Here is an 18,112-nt window from a genome sequence, read left to right as displayed (position 1 = left end):
CAAAGTGACACAAAGTGACACAAATTGAACACAAAGAGACACAAAATGAACACAGAGACGCAAAATGAACACAAAGAGACACAAAATGACCACAAAGAGACACAAAATGAACACAAAGAGTCACAAAATGAACACACAGAGACACAACATGAACACAAAGAGACACAAAATGACCACAGAGAGACACAAAATGAACACACAGAAAAACTGATACCTTCACATGAAACATGTTATTTTACATGAAGCCAAACTTTTTCAGACAATATATGACGACCTCTCAGATTACAGTTCAGCTAAAGAATGTGTACCTGGTGCTCAAACCTGATTGGTCGATATTATTTTGATGAACAGAGCCCAGAGGCGTGGGACTGATATCAATTCATGTTTCTGTGAGAGCTGTGTGTGTTTCCTGTTTGACCTCAGAGACAAACACAGACTCACAGTTTCAGCTCAGTCCGACAACTCGCACTCTGTTTGAACACAGTAAAAGAAAGAAAAACAACCGTGGCGGTGTTTGGACGCCTGCGGCTCCTCTCTGAGCCACCTTCTCATAATTGGACATAATCATCTGCTCCGACCAGAAACCGCCGCCTGTGTGTGTTCAGGGAGAAAAGAGGAAATCAAACACATCCTCTGCATTATTCATGAAGATGTTTGCTGAGTTTCAGCTCGCTGCTTCATCTCTTCTCTCGTCTTCTTGTCTTTTTCAGAGTTTCTTCGAGGGACAGTCTGCTCCGTGGGATTCAGCCAAAAAGGACGAGAACCGCATGAAGAATCGCTACGGAAACATCATCGCCTGTACGTACGCGCACACTCTTCATCATGCTGAATGCCAGGTGGTGGACGCCACGTCCTGCCAGAGACACATGATAATAACTCATGAGTCAAACTGATCAGTGAGACCTCAGGTGTGCCCAACCTGCAGCTCACATTACTGATCACCAGGTCACCAGAGGACGTGTTCCTTTGGAACAGGAACTGCGGTTTGACTTGGGACTCGATTTCAGCTCATCTTGTGAACATTGTTTAATTAGAGCCCTCGTGTCTTAACAAGTGTGGGACATTAAATCTTCAACTACGACAAACTTATCTTGTCTCCATAGTCCTGACTCGAGACTTGCAGGTCATGACCTGGGTCCTTTCTGGTCCTAACTTGGGTCTTGACTCAAGACTTGCCTTGAGACTTGCAGATCATGACCTTGGTTGTTTTTTGGACCTGACTCGAGACTTATAGGTCATGACCTGGGTCCTTTCTGGTCCTAACTTGGGTCGTGACTCAAGACTTGCCTTGAGATTTGCAGATCATGACCTTGGTTGTTTTTTGGACCTGACTCGAGACTTATAGGTCATGACCTGGGTCCTTTCTGGTCCTGACTTGGGACTTGACTCAAGACTTGCAGGTTATGACCTGGGTCCTTTTTGGACCTGACTGGAGACTTACATTGACCTTCAGTATGACCATCAGTATGACCTTCAGCACCACCTTCAGTATGACCTTCAGTGTGACCTTCAGCACCACCTTCAGTATGACCTTCAGCACCACCTTCAGTAGGACTTTCAGTAGGACCTTCAGTACCACCTTGTGTGACCATCAGTATGACCTTCAGCACCACCTTCAGTAGGACTTTCAGTAGGACCTTCAGTAGGACCTCTAGTACCACCTTCAGTGTGACCTTCAGTATGACCTTCAGTATGACCTTCAGGAGGACTTTCAGTAGGACCTTCAGTACCACCTTCAGTACCACCTTCAGTATGACCTTCAGTAGGACTTTTAGTATGACCTTCAGGAGGACTTTCAGTAGTACCTTCAGCACCACCTTCAGTACCACCTTCAATATGACCTTCAGCACCACCTTCAGTAGGACTTTCAGTAGGACCTTCAGCACCACCTTCGGTGTGACCTTCAGCACCACCTTCAGTGTGACCTTCAGTATGACCTTCAGCACCACCTTCAGTATGACCTTCAGTGTGACCTTCAGTACCACCTTCAGTATGACCTTCAGTACCACTTTCAGTGTGACCTTCAGTATGACCTTCAGTATGACCTTCAGCACCACCTTCAGTATGACCTTCAGTGTGACCTTCAGTACCACCTTCAGTATGACCTTCAGTGTGACCTTCAGCACCACCTTCAGTATGACCTTCAGCACCACCTTCAGTACCACCTTCAGTATGACCTTCAGTGTGACCATCAGTATGACCTTCAGCACCACCATCAGTATGACCTTCAGCACCACCATCAGTATGACCTTCAGCACCACCTTCAGTATGACCTTCAGTATGACCTTCAGTACCACATTCAGTGTGACCATCAGTATGACCTTCAGCACCACCTTCAGTAGGACTTTCAGTAGGACCTTCAGTACCACCTTGTGTGACCATCAGTATGACCTTCAGTAGGACCTTCAGTATGACCTTCAGTACCACTTTCAGTATGACCTTCAGTATGACCTTCAGTGTGACCTTCAGTGTGACCTTCAGCACCACCTTCAGTATGACCTTCAGCACCACCTTCAGTAGGACCTTCTGTATGACCTTCAGTAGGAGCTTCAGTGTGACCTTCAGCACCACCTTTAGTATGACCTTCAGTATGACCTTCAGCACCACCTTCAGTAGGACCTTCAGTATGACCTTAAGTGTGACCATCAGTATGACCTTCAGCACTACCATCAGTATGACCTTCAGCACCACCTTCAGTATGACCTTCAGTACCACCTTCAGTATGACCTTCAGTACCACCTTCAGTAGGACGTTCAGTAGGACGTTCAGTAGGACCTTCAGTACCACCTTGTGTGACCATCAGTATGACCTTCAGCACCACCTTCAGTAGGACTTTCAGTAGGACCTTCAGTATGACCTTCAGTAGGACCTTCAGTAGGACCTTCAGTACCACCTTGTGTGACCATCAGTATGACCTTCAGCACCACCTTCAGTAGGACTTTCAGTAGAACCTTCAGTAGTACCTTCAGTACCACCTTTGGTACCACCTTCAGTAGGACTTTCAGTAGTACCTTCAGCACCACCTTTCAGTACCACCTTCAGTACCACCTTCAGTATGACCTTCAGTATGACCTTCAGCACCACATTCAGTGTGACCTTCAGCACCACCTTCAGTAGGACTTTCAGTAGGACCTTCAGCACCACCTTCAGTGTGACCTTCAGCACCACCTTCAGTAGTAACTTCAGTAGGACCTTCAGTAGTACCTTCAGTACCACCTTCAGTGTGACCTTCAGTATGACCTTCAGTACCACTTTCAGTATGACCTTCAGTATGACCTTCAGCACCACCTTCAGTAGGACCTTCAGTACCACCTTCAGTATGACCTTCAGTAGGACCTTCAGTACCACCTTCAGTATGACCTTCAGTACCACCTTCAGTACCACCTTCAGTATGACTTTCAGCACCACCTTCAGTAGAACCTTCAGTATGACCTTCAGTGTGACCATCAGTATGACCTTCAGCACCACCTTCAGTAGGACTTTCAGTAGGACCTTCAGTATGACCTTCAGTATGACCTTCAGTACCACCTCCAGTGTGACCTTCAGTACCACCTTCAGTATGACCTTCAGTATGACCTTCAGTAGGACTTTCAGTAGTACCTTCAGTAGGACCTTCAGCACCACCTTCAGTGTGACCGTCAGCACCACCTTCAGTAGGACTTTAAGTAGGACCTTCAGTAGTACCTTCAGTAGGACCTTCAGTAGGACCTTCACCACCTTCAGTGTGACCTTCAGCACCACCTTCAGTAGGACTTTAAGTAGGACCTTCAGTAGTACCTTCAGTAGGACCTTCAGTACCACCTTCAGTGTGACCTTCAGTATGACCTTCAGTACCACATTCAGTATGACCTTCAGTAGGACCTTCAGTACCACCTTCAGTGTGACCATCAGTACCACCTTCAGTATGACCTTCAGTATGACCTTCAGTACCACCTTCAGTATGACCTTCAGTACCACCTTCAATACCACCTTCAGTATGACCTTCAGCACCACCTTCAGTAGGACCTTCACTATGACCTTCAGCACCACCTTCAGTAGGACCTTCAGTAGGATCTTTAGTACCACCTTCAGTATGACCTTCAGTAGCACCTTCAGTAGCACCTTCAGTATGACCTTCAGTACCACCTTCAGTATGATCTTCAGTATGACCTTCAGTACCACCTTCAGTAGGACCTTCAGTACCACCTTCAGTATGACCTTCAGTAGGACCTTCAGTACCACCTTCAGTGTGACCTTCAGTATGACCTTCAGTAGGACCTTCAGTACCACCTTCAGTAGGACCTTCAGTAGGACCTTCAGTACCACCTTCAGTATGACCTTCAGTAGGACCTTCAGTACCACCTTCAGTACCACCTTCAGTACCACCTTCAGTATGACCTTCAGTATGACCTTCAGTACCACCTTCAGTATGACCTTCAGAATGACCTTCAGTAGGACCTTCAGTATGACCTTCTCTCACATGAAGACATTTAGAATATTTAAAACATTTAATACGTGTTTGACTGGAAATAATATTTCATATTTCTGTCTCTAATGTCTGTTATATGTTTCTGTGGAAACATCGACACATTTCTCCTTCAAACAGCTCATTTATCACCAAAAACTACATTTTACAGGGTTACAGTGAACGCATCATGAGAAGGTCACAATTTACCTTCGTCCAATGAGTTTACTGCGTCCACTCATCAGAGACCGTGTCCCAAATGTGTTTCTGTTGTCCCTTTGGACGCTGCCGTCTGTGACGCGAGAAGTCATGGAAGACAAAATGAAAATTGAACATGCTAGACTTTCTGTCGGGACGTCGTGAGGCGTGCCAGACGTGGCGTCGGTCGTCATCTACTATGACACACTACACCAGATGAAATGAGGGATTATCATGTACAACACTCGGTGTCGTTCCCGACCCGAGCCGACACCGTAAGACTGAAGTCACATCGGGCTGTAATCGTGGAGTCTGACACAGACATGAGAATCGATTATTTCGCCACCTCTAATGTCACAGATGTTGTTTTTGACAGTGTTTATTGTGAATTTGTTTTTATTTGTTTTTATTTATTTACTTCTTGTTTTCCATCCTCAGGGTGTGTTTATTAGGACGGGAACATTTCTACGGTTCCAAACATGGACGCATCATGTGTTCAACTTCATGTTTGCTCATGAACAAAGACGAGAATGAAATCTGTCTCGTTATGAGACACATAAAAATGATGAAGCTTCATGTTTGTTTGTTTGTTTGTTTGTTTGTTTGTTATGTTGGATGTGATTATGAGGATGTAAATGAATCTGTGTTGATGAGAACCAGCTAATGAAGTGCTTATTAATTTATTATTACATCGTTTACGCAGCAGAACCTAATTAGAGGTGATTATGTTCAGCTTCACCACCACGACAAGCCCACCAATTAACTGTGTGTGTGTGTGTGTGTGTGTGTGTGTGTGTGTGTGTCTTAGATGACCACTCTCGTGTGCGTCTGCAGCCTCAGGACGGAGAGAGCGGCTCTGACTACATCAACGCCAACTATGTCGACGTGAGAAACACACACACACACACACAGAGTTTTCTTTCCTCTAAAGGTCGATGTGGAACGTCCCGGTCGACTCTGTTTCCATGGCGACAGCCGTCATCAGTTAGTGTTGGTTGGTGTTGACTCTGTAAACAAACTTAGAGAGGAAATTTGTCTCTGCTTGAAGTCAGTCTGTGAGTGTTAACCAACATTGTGAGGATGTTTCTGCACTGTGAGGACATTGTGGACGGTCCCCGCAAGGCAGAATGTCCTCAGTCACTCACGTTTGCCTTGAACGTCTTTTGGTACTTGGATGCTGAAGACTAAACCATCCCAGTATGATGTCACTGGTCGCTGTCGGCGCCGATGAAGACATTTTTTAACTGATCAGGATCAGCTGATACGAAAATGTGTTATTGTGCTCTTCAGGAGGCATTTTCAAAAATCTGTGCCTTGAAACTGTGTTTGAGTGGACGACAGGAAGTTTCTCCTCACGTCCAAAACTGACAGACTGATGGCAGTCTGAGGTGTCTACTCTCTGAGGTCACATGTTGTCACCATGTCATGTGACAGTGGTTTGATTGTTGTGTCTCCTCTCTCCTCGCAGGGCTACCACAGACCCAATCACTACATCGCCACCCAAGGTCAGAACTCACACACACTCTGACACACGGCTCGTTTCTCTGATGATCTGTCAGGTTGTAGCTTAGCTTAGTTTAGCTTAGCTTAGCTTAGCTTAGCTTAGCTTCTGGCAGAGCAGCTGCTGAGAGTAAACACAATGTTTGACTCAGACAGGATGACCATGAAGAAAAACACAGTCACTAGATCTGGTTGATAAAAACCAAAGTTAACCCTTCACATGTAGGAAACACATCATGATGTCCCTCAGTGTGACTCCTCCTTCTCTCTGATGTCCGTCCACAACGGTCCATCAGTCAGGTTTCTTCAGTTGAATCAGGAGCGGCTCACACATCACTCCGCTCCCTCTGAATGGTGCCCATGGCAACATTACATTTCCTCTTTACATCCCCAAAAGCATCATGGGAACTGTGGTTTAGAAATGTAGGATTTTCAACAGACGCCTGGAGTCTGTAAATAAAGATGGACGAAGAGTCTCCTCTTCTTCCCGCTGTACGAAAATTAAGACAAAATATCCTGATACAGCCGCCGTGATGACATCTTTGGAGCCCGAGTCTGAGCGGTCACAGTCTCAGGATGTATCGAGTTTCCGCCTACACACTCGTTCGACCAATCCAACACGTCCTCACTGCGACCTCGTCACATGTCCACATATGACGTCCAACACACACACGTGGTTACATTTAGCCAACACACACACGTGGTTACATTTAACCCACACACACACGTGGTTATGTTTAGCCAACACACACACGTGGTTACACACGTGGTTATGTTTAGCCAACACACACACGTGGTTACATTTAACCAACACACACACGTGGTTATGTTTAGCCAACACATACACGTGGTTATTTTTAGCCAACACACACACGTGGTTATGTTTAGCCAACACACACACGTGGTTACGTTTAACCAACACACACACGCGGTTACATTTAGCCAACACACACACAGACATGGTTACTTTTAGCCAACACACACACGTGGTTACATTTAACCAACACACACACATGGTTACATTTAACCAACACACACACGTGGTTACATTTAACCAACACACACGCGTGGTTACGTTTAGACAACACACACACACACATGGTTATGTTTAGCCAACACACACACGTGGTTACGTTTAGCCAACACACACACGTGGGTACGTTTAGCCAACACACACACGTGGTTACATTTAACCAACACACACACGTGGTTATGTTCAGCCAACACACACACATGGTTACGTTTAGCCAACACACACGTGGTTACATTTAGACAACACACACACACGTGGTTACGTTTAGACAACACACACACACACGTGGTTACGATTAGACAACACACACACTCGGGCTCCACTTAAGTTCAGAATCTCATGATGTTTTCACGCGGTCGTGTCCGGACAGGAAGTCCCCGTGTCCACCAAGGTGTTTTTTTGACAGTTGAAAACACCAGGAACTCCTCAGGAAACGCCCCACTGAGAGCGTTTGAGAACGCTTTAGTGGCGGAGAGGCAGCTTCACCTCCAGGTGACACAACAAAACCACAAGGAGAAAAAAAATGCCGCATCAGAAATAAACATTTGGTGGACAGGCCCCCGAGTAGAGCAACGATCGTTCATCGTTACATAGCAACTAAAAGACACCTTAATATGTACGTACTGTGGTGATGACACAGCTGCAGTCACCTCCTTTGACCACAGGTGTCACTAAATCACCCACAACTGAACCCTGAACGCTTGTTTGCTCTTTATCAATAAAGTTTTAAATGTAACTTTCAGGTAACACACACAGGTAGGAATCCATCCTGACTGTGTGTGTGTGTGTGTGTGTGTGTGTGTGTGTGTGTGTGTGTGTGTGTGTGTGCGTGCGTGTGTGCGTGTGTGTGCTGTAAAACACTCAAGGACAGGAATGGATTAGCATGAACTAATTAGCTCGTCAAAACACAGACTGTCAACAGTGATTAAAAACATTTTGTGTGTGTGAGTGTGTGTGTTGAATTAATTAACAGAGTCATTAGAATTCATGTGCCGTTGCTGCTCGTCTGCTCTCTAATATCAACTCCACTGTTCAGGTCCCATGCAGGAGACCGTCTACGATTTCTGGAGGATGGTTTGGCAGGAGAACACCGCCGCCATTGTCATGGTAACCAACCTGGTGGAGGTGGGACGGGTGAGTCCACACACACACACACACACACACACACACACACACACACACACACACACACAGTGATTGTTGGGGCCATCTGGTTTTTTTTTCCTCTCTGATGAAGTTTGGGACTGCATCTCCCAGAGTGCATCAGTCACGTCTCCGCTCTTTGTTTACCCTCTGTTGTTGGAAAGTTTTCTGCCTCTCCGTTTGTTCCTGTGGAACTCTGTACGGCTGTGGGTTTGACTTCACCTCTCAGAATTACATCCGTGTTTCACAGCAACATTTACAAGAATGAGTTTTCCATGTAAATCACAGTTTACACAGACGACAGCGTCAGGTAGATTTTTCGTCACGTGTTGGCTTTACGCTGCTGTGAGCACTTAAACTTGTGTCTGCATCACGCTGCAGTTACACCTCCAAAACACTGGTTGGTGGTATAGTTTCTGTAAAGTTACACAAACCAGCTTCATCATAACTTGACAGATTCACAGACAAAAAACTGGACACATTTTCCCCACAAATACAACATGCTAACATTATTAGCACAAGCCTATGGCATTTTACATTGTATAAATTAGCGTAGCAGCTAGCAGAGATTTCCTCTGCTCATATTCAGCCAGGATAAATCACACACAGTGTGTGGAGGCTTTATTGTCTCCCTGTTGTGTCGTTGGATATCTGTGAAATCTAAGTTTTGTTTCCACAGGTTTCTGGAGGTCTCCGTCACTGCAGCGTGTAGTTACATTTCTGGGGAGGTGCACGTCCGGCTACAGCATTGGCGTCTATGCAGAGCCTACGCTGTCAGTACGGCGTAGATTTGACGCAGAAGTATAACTCCTGTGTTTGCTCACTCATATACAAATATCGTATCACAAACACATCTCGCACCTCATTTTAAGAAGAGCACGAATCAGTAACACTGTAAAACTTAAACACACAGTCTCTTTACCAGGCCTGTGTGGCTACACATTCTGACAAATGCAGGCCTGTCTCCATTAGAGGCCTGGTCTGGTGACAGAGCACTTTGTTTTTATAGAAGTTCGCTGGATGTTGACATTGGACTGTTGACTCCCCACCTGAGCTAACGTCAGTTAGCCGTTGAGATCGCATATACAGCTCTATATGTTTGAACTTGTGTCAGTGTGGAGACGCCACACATCGTTAACTCGCCTCATTTCACTGAAACCATGAGAACCAGAGAAGATCGTGACGCCGGGTTCCTACAGTCTCTGCGTCACATCAGGTGATCTCGGAGTCATAAAATCTCGCCCTGACTTTGCCGACAGATGTGACACACTACATGTTGGTTCACAACCAGTTATTGCTGGTCGTCTTTGATGACTTGTATGATGTCATCAGATTATTATCAACTTCCTTATTATTATTATTATTATTATTATTATTATTATCATTATTATCTCAATGGTCCGAGCTACTAACAGTTTACAGTCATTATATATGTATATATATGTGTGTATATATGTATGTATATACACACATATATATGTCCATATACATGTATGTGTATAAATATAGATGTAGATATCACAGCACAACTTGATGTGTGTAGTTTACTGTCAAATGTCTCGTCAGCACTCGCTGTAACACTGCCGTTCAGTTTGTGTGCTGAGAGTTCACTTAGTGCCATTTATCGTTGAGGAGAGGAGTTTAGGGGGTGGAGGGTTCCCCCCAATCATACTGCGGTGATCTCAGACATTTTAGTTTCTGACGTTTGAAAAGAGGAAATAAAACGGACGGCGTGCGGCGGTAAGACGAGCAGTCAGGAGCTCAGAGCTGAGCTGAGCCCTCAGTGATGCCGCTGCTGCCAGACAGAGGGACCGAGACTCTGTTTCCTCCTGAAATTGAAGGATTTAACCTGAGATCATACACACACACACACACACACACACACACACACACACACACCTGCAGGCGTGCTCCTGGTCCCAGCTCTCATTACCCAGAAGGCACCAGGGATCTGCTCGCCCTCTCCAGGAGAGATTCTGGGATAGATCAGGCTGATTATCTCCCTCCGTCTTTCTCTGTCACTTTACCCTGATTTAACCCCCCCCACACACACACACACACACACACACACCTTTCAGCTCGTTGGTTGCTGTGGCGACAGTGTGATTAGTTCAGCAGCAATTAGCTGTTAATGAGCGGGGGAGGGGGGCGGAGCTTTTAATGAGATTTTAATATCAGCAGCTTTTTTTCTGTTTATGTTTCTGTTAAATTAATGAGACCGGACTGAGACGATAATGTGTGTGTGTGTGTGTGTGTGTGTGTGTGTGTGTGCGTGCGTGCGTGCGTGCGTGCGTGCGTGCGTGCGTGCGTGTGTGTGTGTGTGTGTGTGTGCGCATGTGTGTGCGCCCAGGTGAAGTGTTGTAAGTACTGGCCTGACGACACAGAGATCTACGGCGACATGAAGGTGACACTGATCGAGACACAGCTGCTGTCAGAGTACGTGATCCGGACCTTCGCTGTGGAGAAGGTACACACACACACACGCACACACACACACACACACACTCATTATATCTAACAGGTGTGTCTCCGTCAGCTTCACAGACACGAAACATCTTCATTGAATAGAATCAATAAAGTTTGTTTGTTTTCAACCCTCGATAAAAACCAGTGACAATGACGATAAAACGACGTCAGACTGTTTTCACTGACTCAACAATGGCACATTTACACACCGACACAGTGGGCGGAGCTTCATGTACCTTTAAACTTGGTTTGTGAACCGCCAATAAACACAGAGAAGAAGAACTGTAGCGGCTCTCAGGACGGAGAAACGTGGCGGTGTGGACGTCTGTCAGAGCTCCACAGCAAGACAACAGGATGACGCCAAGGGTCTGATCTCTGACCGCCAGACACCGGTTAGACGCAGCGCTGAAAGAGCATCTCCAGAGTGTTAGCACAAGCTAATTAGCAGCAGCGGCTAAAATCCAACAGCAAGCTCAGCTGTTGTACCTGGTAGCTGTGGGCTGGTCTATGGTGGGACGGTGAGACTGCGCCTGAGCGTGATGATGTCAGGCGGAGCTGGCGATGTTGATGTGTCTGTCTCTGTTAGTAGAGTGCACAGTAACACTGGGCTTCATCATCATCATCAACATCATCATCATCCTCCTCTGTATCAGCACTAGTGGTGCAGACCACACAAACACACAGAGTAATAAATGACAAATCTATCAACACTTTTCACTCTGCTCATAAAATTGACCGTTTCTCAAAAACTAAATAATGATCACGTTCAAGTAACTGACGACGAGTTTTAAAAATATTTAATATTAAAATGTTTTCATTTTGTAGAATCTGATCATTAGAAATACTTTAATCAATCAATATAATTTATTGATTCACAGCTCAGGTCGTACAGATGTAATGGATATGAGGTATTGATGACACTCCAGGAAATGACATCATAATAATCAAAAATACCGCCGTAGGCTCGGGCGACTGCAGGTGAGCACGGACGAAGAGTCGATTTCACTGTCGCTGTCTCTTTGTGTTTCAGAGGGGCGTGGCTGAGATCAGGGAGATCCGTCAGTTCCATTTCACCGGCTGGCCAGATCATGGCGTGCCGCTTCACGCCACCGGCCTGCTGGGCTTCATCCGCCGCGTCAAAGCCAAAACTCCGCCCACCGCCGGCCCCACCGTGGTCCACTGCAGGTACGTGTACGCCTGGATATTGGTTACTCATATTAACACTGCAGTTTAAAGCCTATATAAAGTGTGTGTGTGTGTGTGTGTGTGTGTGTGTGTGTGTGTGTGTGTCAGTGCGGGGGCGGGGCGTACAGGTTGTTTCATTGTGATTGACATCATGCTGGACATGGCAGAGAGAGAGGGCGTGGTCGACATCTACAACTGTGTACGAGAGCTGCGAGCACGAAGGGTTAACATGGTCCAGACTGAGGTACACACACACACACACACACACACACGCACACACTATACAACTACACACACTCGACACTGATCATCTGTCACTGCAGGAAAACAAAAACAGTGATCATAAACAACAACAAAACAAAAATACTCAGGAAGAGTGGAAATAATGACATTGTTAAAAACTGCAAATTCTGAGACACAAAGACGAGATGAGCAGCGTTTAGTGGCGTCGAGCGGCGAGTCCATGCAAACCCACTTTACAAATAAAAATCTATGAAATTAAATTGCCTTCTCATATTTCATATTTCCAGGGAACATCAGAGTCTGAGCTGTGGGCGTGTCCACGCTCGCCACTGTTAATAGGTTCGTTCGAGATGAGCCAGGCCTGCGCAGATTCGATCACTGGTGATCGAAGCACAATGCATGCCGGTTAGTTTTGTGTCCGACTTCATCCCGACTTGCTCTGACGTATTACAAAAGTGGACGGTGATAAAACCGCGAGAGCGAGGCGGCCACAGGCCGTGCAGTCAGTGGAGAGCAGCTGCAGCGCCTGGCTCTCACCTGATCCAACAACTGATTGGTTCAGATGTCGACTCAACAAGATGACGTTTTAGATAAACTTTTAGTTTTTTGTAGAATTTTAGAGATTAAGATTGTATTTGTCTGATCTGAAGGTTTATTCTGTGAACAGAAACATGTTGTGTGACTGATGGTGAAGTTTAGTCGTCACAGACTGAATACATTCATCATAAACTATACAGAGTCTACTGTACTATATTAATATTGGTCGGTTTAATTATTGAAGTATTTAGCAACACTGAGACTGGTGGTCAGTGGGATGTGAGGATTCTTAAACTAACGTGTACAGATGTGAAGCCCTGACTGTATCTGACTGAGCCTTAATGAAAGCTGTTGTCTTTTATCAAATATGAAGCTTACAGTCAGACACAGTGTATTCAGCCTGTGTAGTTGAGGGGACAGGTCAAACTGATATGATGCTGATTTACAGCAGAGTTCATGAACCATGAACATAAACTACAGATCACCTGTAAAGCATTTTAATATTTAATCTATCATAATTAAAACAACTGGAGACTGAGAACAAACTGATATATGAGTCTGATCACTTTAATGAATTGACATCATTCCAGACAGGATGTTAGTGTGTCTGTGACTTCCTGTACGGACTGAAGGCTGCTGGAAACTGTCGGGAAACTGTCCGACTTCACCGCAGCTTTTTGTCACCGGCCCCCACTGCGGTCGCCTGCTCTCGTCTACTTTCCAGGCGAGGCGCAGTTCATCTCGAACGAGCCTATTGTTCTGCTGCGGCTCTGTGATGTCATCAAACTCTGACTGACAGGATGTGACAGAAATGGACGAAGCGATGACCTTCGCTGTCCAACTTTAATGTCACTCANTCCTCCTCCTCCTCCTCCCCTCTCCTCTCCTCTCCTCTCCTCCTCCTCCTCGTCCTCCTCCCCTCTCCTCTCCTCCTCCTCCTCCTCATCTTCCTCTCCCTCCGCCTCCTCATCTTCCTCTCCCTCCTCCTCCTCCTCTGTGTGTTGACATAAATCATTTATGAAGTGACATTTCTGCTACACTCCTCCTGTCAATCAAACCTGACAGGACGAGGAGGAGGTGAGGAGGAGGTGAGGAGCATTTTTGTCTTCATCTTTAAAAACATCTCTCCCCCCCTCTGTCCAGGAGCAGTACGTCTTCATCCATGATGCCATCTTGGAGGCTTGTCTCTGCGGTGACACAGCGATCCCAGCCAATCAGCTGCGGTCGGTTTACTATGAGATGAACCGATTGGATCCTCAGACCAACTCCAGTCAGATCAAAGAGGAGTTCAGGGTAACGTGTTGATCCACATCACATATTTATAATAATACATGTAATAACACCTTTATTACTGGTTAATAAATGATTTACTAATGTTTATAAATCATCATTCACAAGAACTATGTAAGATTTTGAAAATTGTCCCTGACTTAAGTTTAATGAGCCATCAAGTCTGCAGTTATAACATTAATAACTCATTAATAAAGGTTAATAAACATCATCTGTGCTGTTATAAACATTAATAACTCATTAATAAAGACTAATAAACATCATCTGTGCTGTTATAAACATTAATAACTCATTCATAAAGGTTAATAAACATCATCTGTGCTGTTATAAACATTAATATCTCATTAATAAAGGTTAATAAACATCATCTGTGCTGTTATAAACATTAATAACTCATTAATAAAGACTAATAAACCAACAGCTGTGCTGTTATAAACATTAATAACTCGTTAATAAAGACTAATAAACCAACAGTTGTGCAGTTATGAACATTAATAACTCGTTAATAAAGACTAATAAACCAACAGTTGTGCTGTTATGAACATTAATAACTCATTAATAAAGACTAATAAACCAACAGTTGTGCTGTTATAAACATTAATAACTCATTAATAAAGACTAATAAACCATCAGCTGTGCAGCTATAAACATTGATAACTCGTTAATAAAGACTAATAAACCAACAGTTGTGCTGTTATAAACATTAATAACTCATTAATAAAGACTAATAAACCATCAGCTGTGCAGCTATAAACATTGATAACAAATTAATAAAGACTAATAAACCAACAGTTGTGCTGTTATAAACATTAATAACTCATTAAAGACTACTAAACCAGCAGTTGTGCAGCTATAAACATTAATAACTCATTAATAAAGACTAATAAACCAACAGCTGTGCAGTTATAAACATTAATAACTCATTAATAAAGGTTAATAAACAATCAGCTGTGCAGCTATAAACATTAATAACTCATTAACAAAGACTAATAAACCAACAGCTGTGCAGTTATAAACATTAATAACTCATTAATAAAGGTTAATAAACAATCAGCTGTGCAGCTATAAACATTAATAACTCATTAATAAAGACTAATAAACCACCAGCTGTGCAGTTATAAACATTAATAACTCATTAATAAAGGTTAATAAACAATCAGCTGTGCAGTTATAAACATTGATAACTCATTAACAAAGACTAATAAACCATCAGCTGTGCAGTTATAAACATTAATAACTCATTAATAAAGGTTAATAAACAATCAGCTGTGCAGCTATAAACACTAATAACTCATTAATAAAGACTAATAATCCAACAGCTGTGCAATTATAAACATTGATAACTCATTAATAAAGACTAATAAACCAACAGTTGTGCAGTTATAAACACTAATAACTCATTAATAAAGACTAATAAACCAACAGCTGTGCAATTATAAACATTGATAACTCATTAATAAAGACTAATAAACCAACAGTTGTGCTGTTATAAACATTAATAACTCATTAATAAAGACTAATAAACCAACAGTTGTGCAGTTATAAACATTAATAACTCATTAATAAAGACTAATAAACCATCATCTGTGCAGTGATAAACATTGATAACTCAACTCAACAGTTACACACGTTGACAATAATGATGGGTAAAAAGTCAGCATTTTTGCAGTACATGTTAATAATCCATTCATAAGAAGTTAGAAACATGAATAACTCATTAATAAAGGCTAATTACATTAATTGTGCAGTTATACGCGTTATAAAGGTTATAAACATAACTTCTGCAGTTAAAAATGTTTATAAATCTGCAACAAGAAATGTCAGAGTCGTTTTGAACTGAACATCTCTAATAAACCTAATATCTTATTAATAAAGGCGAGTTTTCTTTTTTATCTGATTAATAAAGTGTTTGTTAATGATTTATTAATTATTAACAAACACTTTATTCATTAAAGGAGAGTCATTAAAGAATTATTAGTATTTATTTATTGAGACCGATTGAGAATTTAAAATTGTTTGTGTTGATGCCTCCACCTTGGTACTGATGATATTGATCCTTATTGGTGATGATATTAATCTTTATAGGTGATGATATTGATCTTTATAGGTGATGATATTGATCCTTATTGGTAATGATATTGATCCTTATTGGTGATGATACTGATCCTCATTGGTGATAATATTGATCTTTATAGGTGATGATATTGATCCTTAGGTGATGATATTAATCTTTATAGGTGATGATAATAAACTTTACAGGTGATGATACTGATCCTTATTGGTGGAGATATTGATCTTTTTTGGTGATGATATTGATCTTTATAGGTGATGATATTGATCTTTACAGGTGATGATATTTATCCTTATTGGTGATGATATTGACCTATATAGGTGATGATATTTATCCTTATTGGTGATGATATTGATCCTTATTGGTAATGATACTGATCCTTATTGGTGATGATATTGATCTTTATAGGTGATGATATTGATCCTTATTGGTGATCATATTGATCTTAATAGGTGATGATAATAAACTTTACAGGTGATGATATTGATCTTTATAGGTGATGATATTGATCTTTACAGGTGATGATATTGATCCTTATTGGTGATGATATTGATCCTTTTTGGTGATGAAATTGATCTTTATAAGTGATGATATTGGTCTTTATTGGTGATGATTATAAACTTTATAGGTGATGATATTGATCTTCATTGGTGATGATATTGATCCTTGTTGGTGAGGATATTGATCCTCATTGGTGATGATATTGGTCCTTATTGGTGATGATATTGATCTTTATAGGTGATGATATTGATCCTTAGTACTGATGATATTGATCCTTATAGGTGATGATATTAATCTTTATAGGTGATGATAATAAACTTTACAGGTGATGATACTGATCCTTATTGGTGAAGATATTGATCTTTTTTGGTGATGATATTGATCTTTATAGGTGATGATATTGATCTTTACAGGTGATGATATTTATCCTTATTGGTGATGATATTGACCTATATAGGTGATGATATTTATCCTTATTGGTGATGATATTGATCCTTATTGGTAATGATATTGATCCTTATTGGTGATGATATTGATCTTTATAGGTGATGATATTGATCCTTATTGGTGATCATATTGATCTCAATAGGTGATGATAATAAACTTTACAGGTGATGATATTGATCCTCATTGGTGATGATATTGATCTTTACAGGTGATGATATTGATCCTTATTGGTGATAAAATTGATCTTTATAGGTGATGATATTGACCTTCATAGGTGATGATATTGATCCTCATTGGTGATAATATTGATCTTTATAGGTGATGATATTGATCCTTAGGTGATGATATTAATCTTTATAGGTGATGATAATAAACTTTACAGGTGATGATATTGATCCTTATTGGTGGAGATATTGATCTTTTTTGGTGATGATATTGATCTTTATAGGTGATGATATTGATCTTTGCAGGTGATGATATTTATCCTTATTGGTGATGATATTGACCTATATAGGTGATAATATTTATCCTTATTGGTGATGATATTGATCCTTATTGGTAATGATATTGATCCTTATTGGTGATGATATTGATCTTTATAGGTGATGATATTGATCTTTATAGGTGATGATATTGATCCTTATTGGTGATCATATTGATCTTAATAGGTGATGATAATAAACTTTACAGGTGATGATATTGATCTTTATAGGTGATGATATTGATCTTTATAAGTGATGATATTGGTCTTTATTGGTGATGATTATAAACTTTATAGGTGATGATATTGATCTTCATTGGTGATGATATTGATCCTTGTTGGTGAGGATATTGATCCTTATAGGTGATGATATGCATCTCTCTCTCTCTCTCTCTCTCTCTCTCTCTCTCTCTCTCTCTCTCTCTCTCTCATTGTGTCATGCGGATTACTGTTAATTTATTATGCTGATCTGTTCTGTACGACATCTATTGCACGTCTGTCCATCCTGGAAGAGGGATCCCTCCTCAGTTGCTCTTCCTGAGGTTTCTACCGTTTTTTTTCCCCGTTAAAGGG

General features: G+C 42.1%; 1 protein-coding gene across 1 annotated transcript in view; it reads left to right on the top strand.

The window, feature by feature from the left end:
* Nucleotides 1-18,112, top strand: part of LOC126397777 (receptor-type tyrosine-protein phosphatase mu-like) — a 54,852-nt gene that overhangs the window by 27,198 nt on the left and 9,542 nt on the right. The window contains exons 4-11 of the mRNA XM_050056731.1: nt 711-798; nt 5,451-5,527; nt 6,111-6,147; nt 8,212-8,309; nt 10,669-10,785; nt 11,815-11,969; nt 12,078-12,213; nt 13,893-14,042. Coding sequence (XP_049912688.1) covers nt 711-798; nt 5,451-5,527; nt 6,111-6,147; nt 8,212-8,309; nt 10,669-10,785; nt 11,815-11,969; nt 12,078-12,213; nt 13,893-14,042 — 858 coding nt within the window. The remainder of the gene's footprint in view (nt 1-710; nt 799-5,450; nt 5,528-6,110; nt 6,148-8,211; nt 8,310-10,668; nt 10,786-11,814; nt 11,970-12,077; nt 12,214-13,892; nt 14,043-18,112) is intronic.

This window comes from Epinephelus moara, chromosome 11 (assembly GCF_006386435.1).
Source record: "Epinephelus moara isolate mb chromosome 11, YSFRI_EMoa_1.0, whole genome shotgun sequence".
Classification (NCBI taxonomy): domain Eukaryota; kingdom Metazoa; phylum Chordata; class Actinopteri; order Perciformes; family Serranidae; genus Epinephelus; species Epinephelus moara.
This window is presented reverse-complemented; position numbering and strand designations above follow the sequence as displayed.